Source organism: Empidonax traillii, unplaced genomic scaffold (genome assembly GCF_003031625.1).
Source record: "Empidonax traillii isolate 1590-97213 ecotype Southwest subspecies unplaced genomic scaffold, ASM303162v1 scaffold45:size3623477, whole genome shotgun sequence".
NCBI lineage: Eukaryota > Metazoa > Chordata > Aves > Passeriformes > Tyrannidae > Empidonax > Empidonax traillii.
In genome coordinates this window covers 2,503,807-2,525,580 of record NW_020955238.1, presented here as the reverse complement: position 1 = coordinate 2,525,580, position 21,774 = coordinate 2,503,807, and the positions used below count along the sequence as shown (strand labels likewise).

At 39.1% G+C, this 21,774-nt stretch overlaps 1 protein-coding gene across 1 annotated transcript in view; it reads right to left on the bottom strand.

Moving 5' to 3' along the window:
- NUBPL (nucleotide binding protein like) overlaps positions 1 to 20,649 on the bottom strand; it is an 84,210-nt gene extending 63,561 nt beyond the window's left edge. Inside the window, exons 1-4 of the mRNA XM_027878798.1 lie at positions 20,512 to 20,649; positions 19,421 to 19,568; positions 13,848 to 13,882; positions 2,468 to 2,558 (exon numbers count right to left, since the gene is read on the bottom strand). Of these exons, the coding sequence (XP_027734599.1) occupies positions 2,468 to 2,558; positions 13,848 to 13,882; positions 19,421 to 19,568; positions 20,512 to 20,649 (412 nt within the window). The remainder of the gene's footprint in view (positions 1 to 2,467; positions 2,559 to 13,847; positions 13,883 to 19,420; positions 19,569 to 20,511) is intronic.
- Positions 20,650 to 21,774: the final 1,125 nt, after the last annotated feature.

Genomic DNA, 21,774 nt, shown 5'->3' with positions numbered 1-21,774 from the left:
TATATATACACACACCCCTACAATGGATCATCTCTTTGCGACCTTATTGTACCTGTTACTCATTAAAGGCATCCTTGAAGTTCACAATTAAAAGTTTCCTTCACCATCCACATTCCAATTTTCACAATTAAACCATCTTGGACAGCACTTTCACTGCTGTGACTCCAGTTTCATCTACTCAAGAGTTAAAAGTGCACAGAGAAGTGAACAAAATCTCTGAAATACAAATTCTATCCTATTATCATTCATACCAAATTACTACATGTCTCTCTCAGCAGACTTGTGTAATGTGTCAAGCTTTTGAAAGATACAAATTCATTTTTCTGTCAGGTAAAAAAAAAAAGGTATGTTCTTTAAATCCTGATATTTACTTGTACATTCCACATAGAACTAGAAAGAATATAATTTAGGGATCAAAATGCTAGTGCTTTAAAGTCAACAGCAGCAGTTTCAGTTCAGGGAAATCCTCCATTTTTCCATTACACTGAATTCTGCATTTTTAACAATGTTTTTAACAATGTTGGAAACATTTGAGACAAAAGCTTATAGTGAATTTTCAGCTGTTTACCAAAATATCAACAGTCACTGAAGCAAAATTGAGTTACCCAATATCTGAATAAACTCTTCAGTTCTTGCATTCCTAGCAAGTTCATTTGTATGACCATAAGAAAATTTAAATTTTGTATGGATTGATAAAATACATAGCAAAATGACTAAGAAGTTCTAAGTTATCTAATCAATATTTCAGACAGTGAGAGAAAAAAATGGAGGAACAAACATCAATGTCACATAAAAATAAAAAGAGGAGATATATGAACCCAACAAAATAGGCCCTTTTGTGTTCATACTGAACGATGCACTTCAAATGCAAAATTCATAGTAAAAAAATCCACTATGGGAAAACACAGCCTGTGTGACATATATCCTCAACAGAGTCCAAAGTACAAGTGAATGCAAGAATGCTTCAATTTGTATTAGGAAGTCAAACTATATGTAAAGGTTCAGTTATTTATTTTTCACACAGCAAAATTAGCCTTTGTCTTCAAAAGATAAAACAAAAATCCATCAAATAAAACTAAGTACTTTCCCGCTCTCTTAGAAATTTATCTAAATAAAACCTGTATTTGTAAGCCAGGCACCTCAGTGTAGAAAGTACTCAATGTGACAGCTGTCTGTATAAGCACATGCAGTGCATCGGTACATAGAAATATATTATTGGATCAGGTTGGACAGGGCTCTGAGCAACCTGATCCAATTGAAGATGTCCCTGCTCATTGCAGGGGGGTTGGACTAGACGATCTTCAAAGGTTCCTTCCAAAACCAAGCCTTTCTACGATTCTACGATAAAGACAGATCATGGCACGAAAGGAAGCAGAAGGAATATTTAACATCCCTTTTACCTGGCTATTACTGCGCACAAACATTCTTGGGTATTTGCAGTTGATTACTTCACCAAAGCCCTTTTATGTCCTATTTGAAATGGTGACAACCTTGATCCCTCCCTGACAAAAAGTACGGCCGACGTGTACTTTCTTCATAGGATCTCAGTATGTTTTAATGTGTAGACCAGGTGTTACAGTATGGGACTGTTTTTGTCTGAGGTTACGTGTTTTTAATTTTTCTAATTGCATGAACTTTATCACAAGACAAGGAAAACAAAGTATTAAACAAACTGTATCACCATAGTGTCCCTACCACCCCAAAAAAGCCAACAGCCTTACACTCAAACGTTATATAAACATGGTATCACAATAAAGCTGTTCTTCAGTTTCATCCTTGGTTGGCCTGGGTGAGGGTTAAATTTCTGAAAGGTAAACAGATGTGATGCAACCTTTCTACTTTGGGTCTTCCTTATTTCTCTCAAGGCTCTCCAACCTAAATTTATGTTTCCCCAAAATTCTTCGTAGTAGAAGGAAAAGTAGAAGTTTTGTCTATGTCTTTACCTTCTGCACTGCATTCCTACACACACCAGCTTCAAATACAAATTACTCACGTGGTCTAGCACATTTGGCTGAAGAGAGACAAAACAGAATCATTTTAATGACATTTTATACAAGCTACTGTAATGATCCTTCTCATATTTCTTTTAATGTTTCCTTTTTTTCCTAGATTATTGAGTTTTGTTCTTTAATTGAAGGTCATCTATTGCAGGATATTGTATAGCAAGTCTAAAACTACTAAATAACCTTCCTTTCCCAGATACCCTTTCCAGTGCCTATACTAATAATCCATGAAACTGCCAAAGTCTGTGGATTAACAAAAAATAAGACCCTAAATATGCTCCAAAGTTGTACAAACTAGCTCTGAAAGTGACCTCAGTATTATACATAAATAAACAAATAGCTCAAGTCTTCATCTTCTGTTTGCATCCCTTCTGTGCCACACCAAGGAAGCACCAATGAGAGGATGAGTGGACCATGCTCATCCCTGTACAAAGAATACAGCAAAAAAAATCACTTCCACTTACTTGGTGTTAATTCCGGGTTTCCTTTTAAATTCATCATTTTTGGAACTGAAGGTCCATATATGTCTGCATCAAGTAAACCAACTTCTTTTGTCTGTGTGAGGAACAAAAAAAAAAAAAAGCAATTGTCAAAACATCTGTCTTCCTTTCTGACTTATTAGCTGAGCAAAATTCAAAACGGCCCATAGAAATAAAAATAGGATCTTGCTTTTAGACATCAGTTATCATTGTTTTCTTTCTCTCTAAATTGCAGTTGAAGAATGAAACATAACAATGTCTACAAGTTGGGTAAGACATCCTTAAAAAATCTAGCTTGTCAATACACGGAATCCTCACTTACACATTTTCTTATTTACAAAATGTAGACCACAGACTTTATATTAACAAACATTATGAACAACGTTCTCTCTACTCCATGTACATTTATATAGAAGCAATATTTTAACTTTTTAAAAAAGGTATCAAATTTTATTGTAAAAAACCCCCAACAAATTAGGTTTGTAAATACATTCAAATTAATGCAATTCGAATTATACCAGTGACTACAAGGAATGCGAAAAACATAAAAAACATTTTTTTCCTCCACTTAAGTGGCCAGACTAAACTTCTGCAGACATTTTGAAGTTACTGAAATGCAAGTCTCTGAAGTTAATTAAGCAGGCATAACATTTTAATCAAATACATTTACAGGAAAGTATGCTAAAAATGGGTTTATTCAGCTACATATGGTACATTAGGCAATAAACTTGAAATAAAAATTATTTCAACTATGTAGTCTAGACTTACAAGAGTCTTTTCTATATTCTTTTTTATAGATATGCATACATATTTTGTGGAAATTAAAACTATTTTTCCTACAGATGGCAAGACACTACAAATTACCAAGTTCTGCAAATTAAGTAGTAAAGAGCAAGCCCTTTAAAGTGCTGAATGTCAAGTTTCTCTAATATAAAAAGCTAACTATATTCAACATTTTGCAAAATTGCAAACAAGTACATTTAAGGGCTTGTTTAAAAGGTTAAGGCAGCAATAGGAGCTTTTCCAACACTGCCAAATCAAACTTCCCCTACCAGTGCTTCAAAATGTGGGCTTTATTTTTTGAATGATGCTTTCCTAATCTGGTATCTTATATTAAGCATTTTGTTATCACAGTTTTGATGGGAAAGATAGAAAGATAAAAGCTCAGTGATAACTACTGAGTTTCTGGTTAGAACAGGAGTACAACAAGGTTTTTAATGCAAGTATACAGCATCTTTACCCTTGAACAGGACTTCTAAACATGAAGTATATTCTGTGGCACCACAATCTGTTTACTGTAGTTTTTCAATGCATCTGGATTAAAAACCTGGGTATTGGGGCCACTGCTACTAAATAAATCTGAATTCCAATTAAGATAAGGAAACTAACTCACAGAAGCCTAGACAACTGAGAAAAAAGACTGACACTTGTTAGTACAACATATCATAGAATCATAAAATCATTTAGGTTGTAAAAGACCTCCAAGATCATCAAGTCCAACCATTAACCTATATTTTGAGTTTCTGGGCATTGTTCTTCTGTAGAGGTTGCTTTCTCTTTTCCTTCTCTTTTTTAAAGCTGTTCATATTGAATCCTGAAAAACTATTACTAGGTCAACAATTTGAAGTGTTAAATTTACCTATTGTAAGATAAACGTATCTTATATTTTACAACTAAGGAGCAAAAAAAAAAAAAATTACCATATTTGATCTACTGTTTACTTGAAAAATAAGTTTTTACTACAGAAATCAACCAAAGTTGGGTTCAGTTGTTCAATATACTTTTTATTAAACAGAGGAAAGCATATGTAATTCTATGGATTATTTAATTTAGATTTTTTTAAACATTTTTTTCTTTACAACACCTTGTGAAAACTACTAGAAAAAAGTTCAGGAGTTTCTCTAACAAATTATTCTACTTCTTGCCTACTGTTATGAGAGCTGCAATTTCAAAAACATTGAAAAGACCCATTTTTATGTTAGACTTCAAAGACATCAACAACAGAGTATTAGAGCTTCTTTGTTCTTGTACAAGATGCACTATTTTAACAGATTAGAAAGATTCATGACCCAGTCCCTTTATCTGTGTCAGCAGCTTAATCGAACCCATCAAAACATCATCTAAGGGCTGTGCCACCTAACTCTTTTCCAACAAAAGCAAATATCTGTTGAAACGCCTACAGTGTTTTACACCTGACTGACATACTTTCCCTCAATTTTTTGAGGGTTCTCCCCACCCCCAGCATGGATTGTGACTATGCACTGGCTGACTACAGTGGTCTCATAACTCACTACAGTTTTTTCAGCCTAAAGGGACTAAAGATTTAAGATGATCTAAATTAATTAGACTCATCTTATGATCTCCTGGACATAATCAGGTCTTTACCAGTACAGGACACTTATTCCTAGAAGTCAGAAGGAAGGGATCTACAAGCGTACAAAATTTCTTGAATAGATATGTGCACACTGCAGAAAAACATCCTTCAATTACCTAGGAGGACTTTACAAATTCAGCTAATACTCCAAATTACGAAGCTGATCTTTGCTTCAAGCAATACAATAAACCTGATAATTTCTCAAAACAAATTAGACACCTCTTCAGATGTAAGGAAAGTGCCAGCTTCTGAGATGCACTCTATGTGTTCATGGATATAGTTCAATAAAACTGTTGTCTTCAAACAGAAAAATAATTAACAGATTCTCAAATATCTACAACTCATGTTTATGAAACCACAAGTGTTCCTGTAAGCATGGTGCTTTTCTACAGGATTATAGGAGAAAGGTCCTTTGGCAAATCTTTAAATCACTGGCAGAACCTCACGAAAGATAGCCTAAGGCAGGCGGTTTTTTTCTTCACCAAGTAATTCAACATGTTAGCTAAGAATTCTTGCTGCCTAAAAGTAGCAGCTTATGCAGAAAGCACTGGGCCAAAAAGCTCCTGCTTTGAGTCCCAACTATCCCTGCTTTTGCAGTATCTAATCATCCCTAGAATACCAATAAAATCCTTTACTCAATGTTTAATTATCTTAGAAATACATTATAGCAGTTACCAAGGGATCTTTTAATACAGGCCCAGCACAGTCCAGATCACCTCTTCCAGCATTTACAACATTTTAAATCCCCAAGAGAAGAAATAATATGCACGCACCTGGATGCTACCACATGAAACACATCAGAATTACCAACACCAGATACTTCTCATGCTGAGTGAAATGCAATCCAGATGCATGTTACAATAATTAAAAAATTAAATTAAATTTTAATAAATTGTGTTTCCCCCATATAATCCACACCTCATATAAAACAAGTACATCTTTCAAAGCACTGCTGTATTAAAACAAATCCTACAAAAACAGCCATAACATTAGACAAGGGAAAAAAGAACATCTGGGCAGAAGAAATAGATTACAGGGGATCACAAGCAGGACCAAGAAGGCAACTTAAAATAAAAAGAGTGGGGGGAAAGAGCTCTAAGATTCCTCTTATGCCTTCTGACATTATTTTCATATGCATATACATCTCATTCTGATAAATCTTTTTTTTCTTAAGTAATACTAGTTATACAGAAATGCAGTATGTAAAGCACATCCAAGCACACAGAACCCCCCCTGCTTCTAAGTCTTTTTTCAGAGCAGAGCACACACCACTGCTACAACCACCTTCAGCACTCTGCAGGAAAAGGCTTCAGGAAATACAACTCCACCATCTTCTTATGGCTGCGTTTTCTCCTCATAAACATGTTTCCATCCTGTGCTATTAAACAAACAGCATTCCATCTCTCCAGATGACATAGCAATAACCAAGTTCAAAACAGCTGTTCTCAAGTTAACATTTGTCCTTTTCCTTCCACCTGCCCAGCTGTGGATGAAAGTTTTTATCAATCTTCAAGTTAACTACACTTTGAAAATACTTTCTAGAGACCTGCATATTTTTGTTGCCTTACTGCAAGTTCTAAACAGCTAAATTCCCAAGATACAACTGACTATGTAACCACTCCCATATGATTTTATCATATAATCCCCAGTAATTGGAAGCTATTTTGAAAAAAAAAAATACAAACTAACACATAAAGAATTATTGACCTCTTCATACAGAATAAGATCCTTACCAAAATCCCATCAGGTAGAGAACACAAAATTAAAATTAAATATATTGTCAGCACCTGAAAACACAAAAGTACTCTCCTGTTTGCAAAAACTATACTTAAAAACTCAGAAATGTGCATATTTACCTTCTTGCTAATGCTTTCAAGATTTCTCCCCTCTTCAGATAAACACTCTAGCACAGGCTAACTCCCCTAGGATTTGCTCTTTCTGCAGCACCGGTACTGGCTGCTGTGGTCTCATGTGATCACTGGTGAGCTCAAGACCACAAAAAAAAAAAAAAAATTACAGAATAAAGGATTCCGATAAGACAGTATAACTCCTCTTCACCTTCTGCCTTTATATCCCTGACTACATACTTCTTTCTACTTCACTACCATTTATCTTGTCAGCAAGATATGAATTTGCCCGTTAGACTTCTCTAAAGATTTCTGAAAAACGTTCACCATAAGGTATTATAATTTATATAATCACTATAGCTCTTAACCCGATACAAATACAGTCAAGTTTTCATTGCAATTCAGAAACTTCTCTCACCTACACTAAGAAACGAAAACAGGTTTTCACAGTCACCAGGTAGAGATTCTATATTTACAAGAAACCAAATGCTATATCAATTGATAAAGAAGGTATTCTTGCATATATCCCTGAAAGATGACAATTCTACAGCTTCATTTTTTGCAGTGTACAAGTTACAGGCACAGATAACCTCACTAAAAAGATCCTTTCCTTTACCTTCTCTGGCAAGATTGTAAACGTAATTAAAGCTCACTTTAGTCCTTGAACCTGGCCACTGCCTTGGGAGCAAAGCAACCAAGATTTGGAGGACAACTGTATTCTAAACTAACAATTCTCAAGCTCTGAACTTATTTATAATTATTTTGGGGGGAAAAAATACAGTTGCTGAAGGCCATATTAAACAAAGTCCTGGCAGAAAAAGGTCTTGTAAAAAACCCAGAAATATCTGCCTCCTTTGCTTTTCCTCGTGCAGATTAGAAAATATTCAATTGCTATTATATTTGTTCTCTTAGGCAGGTAAGTTTTACTATACACAATCCTTGTTCAGATGGCATAAGTCCATACTAATGAAAAAATGATCCATATCTTTTGTCCTCTTAGCTATTTGAACAGACACTTCAGAACAGTTTAGTTTCTCCCGACATTTTCTTTATGTAGCTTCCCTTTTTTGTCTTTCAGGGAATATTAACTATGAAATCAATTAAACTTTCCAGTAACACATTTTCAACCAAATGCAACCAGTTCTATTCACATATCACAAAGGATCCCTCCCCACATAATTCCGTGTGCAGAGGAGAACATGGTGATATTAATTTCTTCCAAATTGCCAAATGGTTTATTGAGGAAAAGCCCTGATTAAAGACTCCATACCAACAAAGAAAGGAAATACAAAAAGAATAAAGAAAAATAATAAAAAAAGGAACTCACAAAAAGTTGCTATAAATAGCTGTTAATCAACACAGCCTACGTTACTGCTAAGCATCCAGAGACTCTTTGACAGCATTAATTTCATTTTTGCTCATATTTTCTGAGACTTTTTTCCATACTTGGTAAGGCATATGTATCCCCACTGGATATTAGTGGATGGTATTTTACTTTGAAGTAAACTCCATAGCCCACCAGAATTCCCTGGTGTTCAGCCTGGGAGGGATAGAGGCACAGGTTAATGAGCTGTGGCTGTTCTATATGGTGAAGGATTTCTTAGGCTACAAGTGCTCCCAGCATTCAGCAGCTGCAGTCCACTCCAAAGACAGAGATTCCAGCTTTGCTAAGTGAAGGTGCCAGTTATTTTAAAGCTAGTGCTCTTAATCCACCACCAGGACTCTCAATTTACCCTTTTAATGTCATTATAGACTTAGAGCTAATCCCAAACCGCAAGCGGCAACACACAGGAAAAAAGGGAATTTAAAATCAGGAGAGGCTATGGATTCCTCGTTTGACATACTGACACAATGAATAGCCATTTTTTAATCCCTAATTCTCTAACTCTTTCAGCTGCACACAATATTTAAGTGCCTAGCTGCAAATTGGATTAAAGCCAAAAACGTACCACTGCAGTTTCCTTGCTCCCTATTCTAGAGACAAACTTGCTTTAAATACTCAAGTCTGCTACTGGTTTAAAAGCCCTTTTCCTTCATATGAAGTTCTTCCCATTTTCTGCCAGCCACAGAACTTCTCTGGCACTTTTTCTCCATAGCAGTCTGCATTAGCTCCTACTCAATTTTCTTAATAATCAGATACCAGTAATTCAACCTTGTTTGGCCTTCCTGCACATTATGTCTCCCATTAAAAAAAAAATTCAATATAGCACCACTGAAACATAAATTACCAAAACAGAATTCCTAACATTACCCCATCTCTACAAGATGACTCTCCACTTTCACAGCATGTCAAATTATTACAAACATGCTCCATCTTTCACATCAGTATCTGTGCTATTTGCACTAGACTATCAATGACTTGAAGACTAAGGATGCAGGTATTTAACTCTACAGGCTGCAGGTATTTAACTCTATGGGCAATATTTCATCACAGAAAAGGGGGAAATTTTGTTCAAATTAAGCATATAGTTATCTGATTTAAATAAAACATTTTAAGAGGTCTATGTTTTAAAATATATTCTTAATTTCACTCACTTTTTACTTGAAAAACAGATTTTTAAAGCTTTATTCCCTCATTTTCTCAGCTGATCTAGAAGCTGTCATTGCAAAATAATCCCAATCAATTCTAACTACCATCTCCACCTTTACTGACACTTCTTAGCATTAAGAAACAAGCATGAAGACCTTATCTACAGCAATTAAAGTCTGCTGATTCTCTAAGCAACAGAGGTAAAGATGCCCAGAAATCAAACCCTAATAATTAGAAAAGCTGCATAGCAGGAAGACAAAACAGGTCAAAACCTGCTTTCGCACTATGATTACTCAGCGAAGAAGCCCGTTATTGTTTGAAGTCTTCTAGATTTGTTTGTCCTCCCACATGGATTTTTTCCTTACTAGTAATAAATGTATATACATTGTGAAGTCATCTACAAATGCAGCAATCAAATATTACCCTGTGGACAAACCGCTTAGTTACAGGAGCCAAATATTTGGGAGGGGGGGGGGGGAGCTGGAAAGTAAAGAAAGTAAGCTGGGTGCCTTTTGAGTAGTTTCAAACTGTGTGTTTGAATAAATACACGGTTTGAAGAAATTAAAATTAATTTTGTGATAACAATAGGGAAGAAGACTCAGCTCCTAACTTCGTCATTTCTGTGCTGTAACTTGCCATATATGTATGAGAAACCTGTTACTCGCCCATGTGTATATCGAGCAGATACCCACGGGAGTTTTCTGGTTTAAAAAGAAAACTACCGCGGGTTGTTCCATTCCCACAGGGATGGTGTTGGAGTGTTTCCCCGCCCCGTTCCCGTCCCCTCACGGCATGCCCGGCCTCCCGCTGCCCGCGCGCCCCCTGCCGGCCGCCGCCTCCCCGCGCGCACGGACACGGACACGGACACGGGCACGGGCACGGTCCCAAATCCCTGCCTTGCTCAGCAACCCACGGGCTGGCCTGGGAACACCGGCCACTCTCCGAGCTCAAACTACCCTTGACGCATCCCAAATTTCGGTCCTAGTCTACATGACCCCAGTAATGCCTTGGCGCAGAGCTCGGCTAGAAGAGTGAAAACTGCTGCCTTTAACCACATATCCCCACTACTGCAGGCAGAAGCCACTTGCTCATGCTTACACGCTAACTTGTTCCATATGGTTTTACTTCTTGCTTCTCTGTCCTTCACAACAAAAACATTTCATCCTATAATGAAAAATGTAAATCTTCCTGGAACTAAAAGGCAAGTCAAAGGAAATCTGACTAGGGAGCTTGCCTCATAGTGACAGCACGAGCACACAGCCTCCCAACTGGATTTGTGCCATCCTTAGTCATGCACAGCTGGTGTTTGCTCACTAAAATTCTCTGTTCATAAACAAGCAATCTTTACCCTATTATTGCTGCCATCTATTAATTCAACTTGTTTCTACTATAATAAATCGTCTCTGGCCAGGCAGCTTTCATAAATAGTCATTCTAGTCTGAATATGAATCGTCCTGGCACAAAACCCAAAAATTCTTCCCAAGTGCTCCTAGGGGAGCACAACTGACTGCTGGTACATCAAAAGAATGAAAAGAATCAGCTGTCAAACTAAGCGAGCAATTAAAAATAGGACACAAGGGTAAGACTTTAAGTTATTTCTTAACACAAAAAGAACATTGTATAGATTTATAGACCTTGGTATAAGCCCAAGAGCTTATACATTTCTTAACTAATCCATCTACAACAGGTAACCCAGGGTACCAAAAAACTAATATTCCAAGAAGGGATAAGAGGCTGTCCTGCTTGTTTTCCCTGGCTTTGAATCAAAAACCAAAATCAAACAAGAAAAAATAAAAAAACTCACAAAAAAACCTACTCTGTCTTGGACATGGTATCTAGGCATCTAAATGAAATCCTGTGTTTAATTATTTACTCTGTAACCATGAGGTAAAAATACGCCAAACAGACTGAAAACCAGTATGCAAGACTTAGAACTCCCGAATTCTAATCCCAGCTCTGCCAACAACACTGTGCCACCATGACAATGTCCATCCACTGCTGTGTATCTGAGGACAAAGAAATTCACTATAAACTTCAGCAGGAGGCACCAATGGACTTTGGAAAAAAACAAACAAACAAACAATTATTTCCTTCTGTATTGGGTCTGGCTGAGCTGGAGTTCATTTCCCCATAGTGGCCCTCACAGTGCTGTGCTTTGCACTGGTAGCTAGAAGGGTGTTGATAACCCTCCCGTGTTTTGGCTTCTGCCGAGCACAGCATCAGCACTGTAACATTCCTTCCGTAGTCAAGGGCAAGATTCTGGGAAGGGCCACAAGTAGGCCAGCTAACCCAAACTAACCAGAGGGATATTCCATATCATATGATGTCAGCTCAGATATAAAAGATAAGGAAAGGGAAAGGAAGGGGGGCATCCATTGTCTCCAATGGCTGCCTGCTAAGACACCATTATGAGTCACTGAAGGCTCATCAGGACGTGGCCAGACATCGCTGCTCATGGGAAGTAGAGAGCAAACCTTGTTATTTTTCACTTCGCTTTTGTGCACAGAAGCTTTACTTTTTTGCTTTAGCAAAGTGCCTTATCCCAAGCCACGAGTCATTTTCTATCTTATTCTCTCTTTCTTTTTCTGGCTGGGGAGTGATATTGCAGCTGGGTGGGCACTTGGTGTCCAGCCAAGATCAACCCACTACAACTTCATTCACCATAACAAAACTGATCATTGCAATGATCTCTACAGTTCAGGGCACTGGACAATCTAACCTGGAACAAGGTCCAAGAGATACTCACTTCAAAAGCCTGACTCACAAAATTAGTGAACTGAAATCAATGTGAGTACACAAATGAACACACCAGTGACTTCAAGGCCCAAGTTTAAACATAAACATACACATCATTATCTTGAAAAAAAAACAAAACAAAACCAAACATTTAAAAAATATTAATGCATGAACAAACAAGAGAGAGTTGAGTTTATTCAATCCACCTTAATTTCACATTTTCTAACTTGTAATTACGTCAATGCACAATTTCACCAAGGTAGCAGCTTGCTAACTTGTGACCATCATTTCATGTAAGTCACAGCTACTTCATCAATTTCAGCTGCTCTTCATTGATTAACATCCACCAGATGCTGGCCTCTGACTTCACACAGAATCGTAACATCAGAAACAACAGGCGCATTCTGTGTTTGCTTAACTTTCTTGGCTCAATTTCATTTAAAATTAGTTCCCGGTCTCTGATTTGCCACCTAACTCCAGCAGTAACCTCTTCAATCATTCTAGACTATGGTCTCTCTTATTTGTGTGCCTCATGAGTGTTTTAATGGGCTACAGAAGTGGTATATCACATTATTATGTTTAAAGCCAGATGCTTAACTCCTAACAAAGGGCATAGTCCCAAAACTTGTGTATGCCAGAATTAGTAAGAGATGCTTTATCTCCATGTTTGAAAAGTATCAGACACAATCTTAAAAACACATAATTTGCTACGAAAGTTAAGTGCAATTAGTTGCCATGGTTTCTGTGGAGCTACTCAATGGCCATCCCACAACAGATCACATTGCAGGCTCCCATTTGTTTTACAGAAGTATGACAGCAAATGCCATGTTTTAAAGTTAATTAGAAGGAACCATTCTAGCAGTTTTGCTTTGCAAGATGACAGATTCCTCAGAAATCAAATTACTCCAACAACCTATTTAAAATACAGAATTAAAACTGTGAAATAACAAGATCAGATGCCATCACAAACAGTACATATTTCATATAACAACTTAAAACACGCTCTTCTTATTAAGTGAGTTTATGGAAATTTCTTTTAATCTTATACAAAATTCCTACAGAAAGTGTGCAGATTGCATGTAAATCTTGCTCTTTCTGTTTTTTTTTTACTCATCTTTTACATCATTAAAAAGATGCTACATTTATCTGATTAAAGTAGTTGAGAATCTTTGTATTTAATGTTTTATGAGTACAAAACCTACATTATACACCCTCATATATGAAATGAGGCTTGCTTCTGAGTTTACCTGTGTGGCAATAAATGTGCACAATGTACAGACCTGCCCAGTCTGTAACACCAGGTGGACATAATGAACACCTGTGGTTTTTACACCTGAACGGTTCCCACTGTCTATTTATAGTCCAGGTAACAGTTTGAGCAATACCAAACTGGGGAATTATATTTTTTCATTAAAAAAAATATATATTTCCAAGCTTTAGGGAAGATACACAGCTGGTTTTTTTTCCATAGCTGTTTATATATTAAGTATTTTTACAATAACTTCTCCAGTAAAAGTAAATCTTTGGACCCATATTTTCAAGTCAGTGTTCTGAATTGATAGAATTTAATTATTTATTAAGTGTATCCAACCTGCTCAAGCATCCTCTACAACATCTACGCATTCCTGTAGAATTGAACTCAGTAACACACAAGTGAAAGGACACAGCCAAACCAAGATAAAGGATGAGATCTACTAAGTTACTAATGGTACTGATAAAATACAAAAAATTAACAGAAACTCAGAAGTCCACCAAAAACAAATAAAGAAATTAACTGTCAGAATAAATACATTTAATACATTTGACTGCCCTGAGCAGTAACCATCAGATATATGACACACATTTCACATTAAGGCTGATAATTAGATGATCACCTACCGAATCATTTGCTGCTAAGGCCAGGGCTATATTTACTGCAAGAAAAAGAGAGAAAAAAACAAAATATTAAGTCCAGGTAAACTGAATTCCTACATATTGAGAACATTATCATTACTAACATAAGAAAATATAATATAAATACATGACACTTTTTTAATAATTGCGTCATCATCTTGGTTCTTAGCTTCTTGCACCTCTACAATAGTTTCAGGTTAAGTGGCAGCAGCACCCACATTTCAGTCAACATTTGTTAGCAAGTGAACAAACTCAATCTGCAAAATCTTGCAAGCTCTAAGTTTCTAGAGGACACTGCAAAATAAAACCAAGCTCAGTATTTTGCTAAAGCACAACATTAAGGACAAATTTTTGAGGTACCCACTTTTGAAAAGTGGACACTGTACTACAAAACTAAACTCACCCTGTCCCTGGTAACCTTCCCCCTTCACTGCTAACGGTCTCCAGTGAACTTTCATAAAACTAGAATTTAGGTAAGTATTGGCACAAACTATTAAAGCACAGTGACCGGAAAGATGATCATATCACTTTTTTTGATTTCTTGTGATACACTGAACATAGATGTTTTCTGGAACAATGTGCAACGCATGCTTTCCACTTGATTTTTATATCAGAAAACAAAATCACATCTACCTGAAAGCAAATGTAACAACTAAAGAAACAAACAAAAATGGATGAAGCAACTAAAAAGACTGAGTTTGTTTACAGCTTTTACATTTCCATCGGTACTTAATTCCCATAACTAAAAAGCACATGCAAGAAATGGCAATTTAATGGCTCACCAGCTTCAATTATGTTGGAAGACCTCCCAGAAGCTTCAGTATAAACAAACAGTAATTTTTATAATGCAAGCAGTAACATGTTTTAGGGGAAAAAAAAAAAAGCAAACACACCAAGAGAAGAAACTCAACACACACAACTTTCTTTGGTAACATCTTTTGTTTTCTTTACATATGGCTGTTAGTCCACACAACCTTTCAACAAAGGTAAGCTGCAGTCAGTCTTGTTCTACCAGAAGAGTATAATGGTTCTGAGAACAAGCTGGGGAGCCAGATTCCTATTTGGAAGACCTTAGCACTGAGAAAGGTAAGCTCCTTCAAACAAAACAGTCAGGGTGTTAACAAGGACAACTGTACAGCTTTCTCTAAGAGGCACACAGCCTCTGTTTACCCCTAAGCTAATAAAGCACATAGGTTTTATTCTTTTTAAACATATTGCTATTTAAATATATGCTTGATTAACTATTCTCCAAATCAATCAGAGGAAAATTCATCTTCTGAAACTTGGAGACCAATCACAGATAAGGAGAAAAAACAAGCAAACCAATTTTATTATCAATAAAAAGGAAAAAAATCAACTACAACTCATGTCTGAATAAGGAAGACACTGTCTTAAAATCCCTTCATACCATCTATGTTCTTACACAGCTTTCATGTGTGAAAATTAATGTATGATACACAATGCTTCTTCAATAAAGGATATTTGACTACTGAAGGGAAAGAAGGGAAACAGTATAGCACATAAACCTACGTTTTTTAGCAGGATATCTAGCTGAGGACTTGATGGTTAATCCCAGCTGAATCTTGTGCTTCCTTGTCTTTGTATTACTGTCAGTTCCAAGAGGGTGTAAACATGCAGCATAGGAGCTAACCTGACACTAAACATTCATGTTGGCCCTAACTACTAAGTTCCCATAGCCAGGAGCGCAGGAGAGCAAGGCACTACATGCCAGAAATTCTACACAACTACTAAGCAGGCAACTTCTAACCATGGTCTCTCCACTCATGGGTTTAGCACTCATGCTAAACCGGCAGCTCCACCTGCCAATCAGTATCAGGAATGATGCACAGGTTGATCTGAGTTAGTCTAATCTAAGCTAAACCTGGCATGAAGCTGTTTCTGGGAGGCTTAGGTTGGATATTAGGAAAAGGTTCTTCACTCAGAGGGGAGCTGGGCACAGGAACAGGCTCCCCAGGGAAGTGGTCACAGCGCCAAGCCTGACAAGAGTTCAAGAAGCACTTGGATGATACTCTCAGGCACAAGGTGTGACTGCTGGGGATGGTCCTGAGCAGGGCTAGCAGCTGAACTCTGATGATCCTTTTGGGTCCCTTTCAACTCAGGATATTCTTTGATTCTAGTCCTCTTGAAATCACTACAAGTGTGGCAAGGTTTATTACTGTGTACTTTCCAACTTCCAAATCCCAACTGGCCCTAGGAATAGCACAGTTGAAGTCTCAGAACACTGAGCTAACAATGCAAATAAAACTTCTTGGTCCAAAATCAGATTTATACAGAACCAGCTGAGTGTGTCTGTATCTGTGACATGGTTAATATACATCATCAATAACAAATGTATAGATAATTCAGATGACCTCTGAAAGATAACTTTCAATACTTACATCTCAACGTAAGCAATATTTGGAAATAGAATTTATCAGAATACTTTAACATGCAAAGAAGGGCCAAAATCAAAAAAGTTTCAGTAACAGTATATCCCACATGCGTAACAAAAGTATGCCAGAGGAAAAAAAAGTTTAAACATAGTTAATATGACTGCGATAAAGTCAACACATGGTAAAATGTATCAGTTTTCCTGAACAATACTAAAAAATCTCAACCTGTTGGTCTTTGCTAAAACATGTCTGAAGGCCCACATAGTGAGTAGTTTTACTTTCCTCAAACTTTAGGATTAGCACAGTGTGAGGAAGGACACCAGTCTTTAATTTTATTCTACTTCCACAGCTAAAAATAGTAAGACTTTCAAGAAATAAAAAATGCGTCTTCTTTCAAGACCACACTTTGACCTCTCCTCATGCCAGTATCAATTTTCTTCAGTACTTTCATCTTCAGGCTAACACAAAAGAGGGAACAGAAGAAAAAGATCAAAAAATAATGATTTAAAACAAACAAACAAACAAAAACACAAAAAAGACAGCAACTTGACAGGAAAGTGACAGAAAACAAAGCAAACAAACAAAGAATCCAAGACTTATACTAGACAAAAAGAAACAACAACAAAAACCTGAAGCATTTAAGCATGCATTGGAAAGTATTTTTCCTATAACACAACTGCTTCTAATCATTGACTACACTGATCTCAGAAGACCAAAAAGTGCTAGAAGCAACAAAGAATACAACATGAAAGCCATATGCAACAAACAGGAAGAGTTATTTTTCAGGTGAAGGAACAGCCCTGACAAACTTGACCAAAATGCAGATCCCCTTGTCCAGAAGTGGAGATCCAGAGCAATTAAAACATTACTACACTGAGAAAAACAATAAAAAGAACCCTGACAGGCTTTCTGAGATACAAGCACTAAGACTATTTTCTGTAGTGCTTTAGGAATTAGAGGTGCTTACTACTCTCTTTTCTTTTAAATTCCTGCTGTCAAACTGAGTTAGCAGAATTGTCACCAAATATATTCATTATAATAAACAAGAATATAGATTTTCTTCTCAGTACTACGAATTAATATATTAAAAAAGGCTATCCAATACAGCTACATTTGAATGGTTCATTTACATTTCCAATCTCTTATTTAATGCTTGATGAACACTGATTTTTTATTTTTAAATGCATGGGAACAAACTCCCAGCTCTAAGTATTATTTATACGTATGTCATATTTTACATAGAAATTACATATAGATGCCGGTTAGCAGAACTTAAATTCACACATTTGTTTGCAGACACAAAAAGAATAATCTGAATTTACTTTACAAATTATGTTCATTTTGTAAACTGTTGACAGACAAACACTTATTTGGTATTTTACCTGAAACAACCAGTCCATGAACTATAATGATGTACCTTTTCGTTGATAGTTAAGAAATGCAAGTGTTAATTATTTTGCATGTCTTCATATAGGTATGTGTATCCTGTGTATAGGGTAATAGATAAATAGATTGAAAAAAAAAAAGGAATTTTTTTTTTCTAAGTATAGTTACTTTTAGTGTAGGTATCATGTTTGTCTGTTGTAGTATTTATTAGACAATCAGTCCTTTTCAAGCATGGTTGAAACACAAAACAAAAAATGATAAATGAAGAGCTACATCTGTCTGTTGTTCACAACCAATGGAGATGAACAGTAGACATCATTCAACTAAAGGATGACTCTTCCCCAATCTAGATGCTAAGGAAGAGATCTTTAAACAAATTTCTAGCACTTTACACAGACCTTTTCAAAGAAGTTTACCTTCAGTGTCATAGAATCATAGAATGGTTTGAGTTGGAAGGGATTCTAAAGATCAGCCAGCTCCAAACCCCTGCCATGGACAGGGACACCTTCCACTAGACCAGGTCATGCAGAACCCCATCCAACCTGGCCTTGAACACATCCAGGGACAGGGTATCCACCACTTCTCTGAGCAACCTGTTCCAGTGCCTCACTGCCCTCAGAGTAAAGAATTTCTTCCTAACATCTCATCTACATCTCTCCACTTCAAGTCCAGAACCATTCACTCTTGTCCTATGCCTATTTGCCCATGTAAAAAACTTGCCCTTCCTTTTTATAAGTCCCCTTTAAGTACTGGAAGGCTGCTATAATGTCTCCCTAGAGCCTTCTTTTCTTGCAGCTGAACCACCCCAACTCTCTCAGCCTGTCTTCACAGTAGAGATGCTCCAGCCCTCCGATCACCTTTGGGGCACTCATCTGGACCCACTCGAATAGGTCCTTCTTATGCTGGGGGACCCAAACCTGGATGCAGTGTGACCATCCAGCCAATTCCTTATCCACCAAGTGGTCAGTACAGCAAATCCATGTCTCTCCAGTTCACACATAAGGATGTTGTGCAGGAAAGTGACAAATGCTTTACACAAGTCCGGGGAGATAAAACCAGTCACTCTTCCCTCATTCACCACAACTGTGACCCCATCTTAGAAGGCTACTAGAGTTGCTGGCATGATGATTATTTTTCCATTTTGCCGTCACTGTTTAGGTTCAAGAAAATGACTACAGTATTGGTAACCCATGAATTATCTCATTCTACCACCTAGGAACTGCACAGTTAGAGAAAAATTAATTTAAAACCTAACAGTGGAGTTGACACTGGAGTTCAAGGTGCTTCACAAAGCTCTCATCAGTTTTTGTGGTTTACAACTACTGTTTCCCCTTTTGTTTATGAAACTGCTATAAAAGTAGTTGAGAAGATTGGACAATCCTGATTTTGACCCCTTCTAAGTCTTAGTGTCCTCGACAGACCACATGACCATGCTGACATAGCACAGAGAGGCACTGTACAGGCACACCTAAGATGCTAGAGGAAGTGTCACTGCACTACCATATGATGCCATTCACCTCAGCTTACATTGCCTCTTAAAGCAGACGGTCTCAGGACAGCACTGCACTATTAGATACTATTTCAAAGCTGTCTGCTTGATTTATACCTTATCTAAAGGCAAGACTTCTCTACCCAAACAGATTCTCAGCGGCTACAATGGGACTTGACAGAGGTGAAGGGCAGTGTTAGTGGAACCCCTTGATGACACAAGCACCCAAATATTCTTTACAAAGTACTGAAAATGTGCAAAGTCGACTATTAAGAAAGGTCAGATCTTACCTGCTGCTGTTGATTTTCCAACTCCCCCTTTTCCAGAAGCCACGACCACCACCTGCTTAACTCCTTCTATGGGCTTCTGCTTTGGCAGCCCGCGCGACAGGATCCGGGCACGTTTGTCCCTGAGAGACTCATCCCCGGAGCTCGAGGACTAACAAAACCAGAAAGCAAGTGAACAGTATGCATCAACCTGCAGCTTTCGCAGAGTTGACAGGAAGGAACCCACCTGCACACTGAGAAATTTTCACTACTGGTCCAAAAAACCCTTTGGCACGTGGGCTCACCCAAAGGAAGCCTGCTTCACAGGCAGGCAGGGATGGGGCCCGTTTAAAAATAACCCCAGTAGCATTTTGGTTAGACTCAAATATGATCGATCTTAACACCTAAACTAAAATAAAAAAGAAAAAAAAAGAGAGGACTTGTGTTGAAATAAACCAAAGCACTGCTTTGAAAGTCAGAAGCTTTAAAAAAGAGGCTAAACCCAGCCGTCTTTTCTGCACAGTTGTTCCAGGCACAACAAATACAGCAAAGAGTAAAGGAGCACGAAGGTGAGGTGCTGAGGGCAGGCGGTGCCGCACAGGCAGCTGTCCCGAGGGCTGGCTGTCCCCGCCGGACCCGTGCCACGGGCATCCTCTCCTGCTCCTGCGGCAGAGGAGCCACGCGCGGCCCCGCGGCACGACGGAGTGAGCAGCCGAGCGCAGCATCCCCGCGGGCAGCGTCCCACCTGCTCCCGGAGGGCACAGTTTCACCACCAAAAGCGGTGAGCGCCGCGCTACTCCCATGGAGTGGACTCGGGGACGGGCAAAAAGGGAGCAGAGCCCATCTTCTTGTGCCCAGCCCGGCACTGCCCTAGACCTAGACCTAGACCCAGACTTCAGCAACCGCATCCCCTGCCGCAGGAATACTGCTGCCGAACTGGCCACCGCAGGACACGGTCCGTCAGGGCACCCACGGCAAGACAGACTCCAGCGGTCGCCCCGCCTGCCGCCCTCCGCAGCGCGCCCGCAAGCACAGCCCGCCCCTTGGCCGCTCAGCTCCGCTCCCCTCCCGCCCCGGGCGGACCCGGCGCACGGCGGAGCTCACGCCTCACTCACCGCTGAGCCGGCGAACGGAGCGCTGCGAGCGGCGGGCGCACAGCCCGGACCGCGCCACGGGGCCGCCGGAGCCCGCCCGCCGGCGGCGGGGAGGAGGCGGGCAGCTCCCCGCAGCCAGAACCAGGCGGGACCCGCCATCCCGCCGCCGCCCCGCCCCCGGCGCGCTGAGATGGCGCCGTCTGCCCGCGCCCGGCCCGCCCCGCCCGGCCCAGAGCACCGGCGGCGGGGATGGCTCTGAGGGGGTGCTGCAGCCCCGGGGAGAGAGGGCTCCTGGTTGGAGATGAGGGTCTGGCGCTGAGAACTGCTGCGGCCCCGGGCTTGGGTGGAAGAGACCCAGATCCTCCCGCAGGAGAGCACAAGCGGTGGCACTGTGAAGCAGCAGCAAGGAAAGCAACTCGCTGCCGCTGTCTGTAAGGAAAATGGGGCTAAGGCATCGACACTGAGTGACCACACGCATTACAAATTGGTTCGGACTTGCTCCTTGTAAAGCTGTACTTGTCTCCGCAGAGGGTCGTTCTGGCTCTCTCTGCAACGCTCCCCCGGCCTGTCGATGCCTTCTAAACTCTCGTCTTGGCCCGAAAAATGGTTGGCCGAGAGCTTGGTCCTGACTTGATTTGTATCCTCTACAAATAAATATATCCCATTTTCTCCTTTGGGCCATTAAGTAAAAGAACAAAGAGACCTGTAGCCAAGACAGATGCCACCTGGTTTTGTTTGTATTGGGTTTTGTTTTGTTTTTTTTTTAATAATACTAATATTGAAGCATAGAATCACAGAATGAGTAAGGTTGGAAGGGAGCACAGTGGGGCATCTGGTCCAACCTGCCTGCTCAAGCATGGCCATCCTAGAGCATGTGACACAGGATTGCATCCAGAGAGTTCTTGAGTATCTCCATTGAGGGAGACTTCACAACCTCTCTGGGCAATCTGTTCCAGTTCTCGGTCACCCGACACAGTAAAGAAGTTCTTCCTCATATTCAGGTGGAATTTCCTCTGCATCACTTTCTGCCTATTGCCTCGTCCTACTGCTTGGCACTGATTATTGTTCTAGTCATAGTTTCAGTTTTCCATCCAGTTTACCCTATCTAAGTAAAAGTTTAATCAAAACCACATTTCTGTTCCTTATATTTGGTGAGGTGTTTTTAAAGCTTTAAGACACAATATCTATTGCTTCTCTCCCGTTTACAAGGCTTGCAACCATGTTGTGGAAGGAAATTAGATCGGTTTGACGCTATTTGCTCCTGACAATTCCATGAACAGTCCT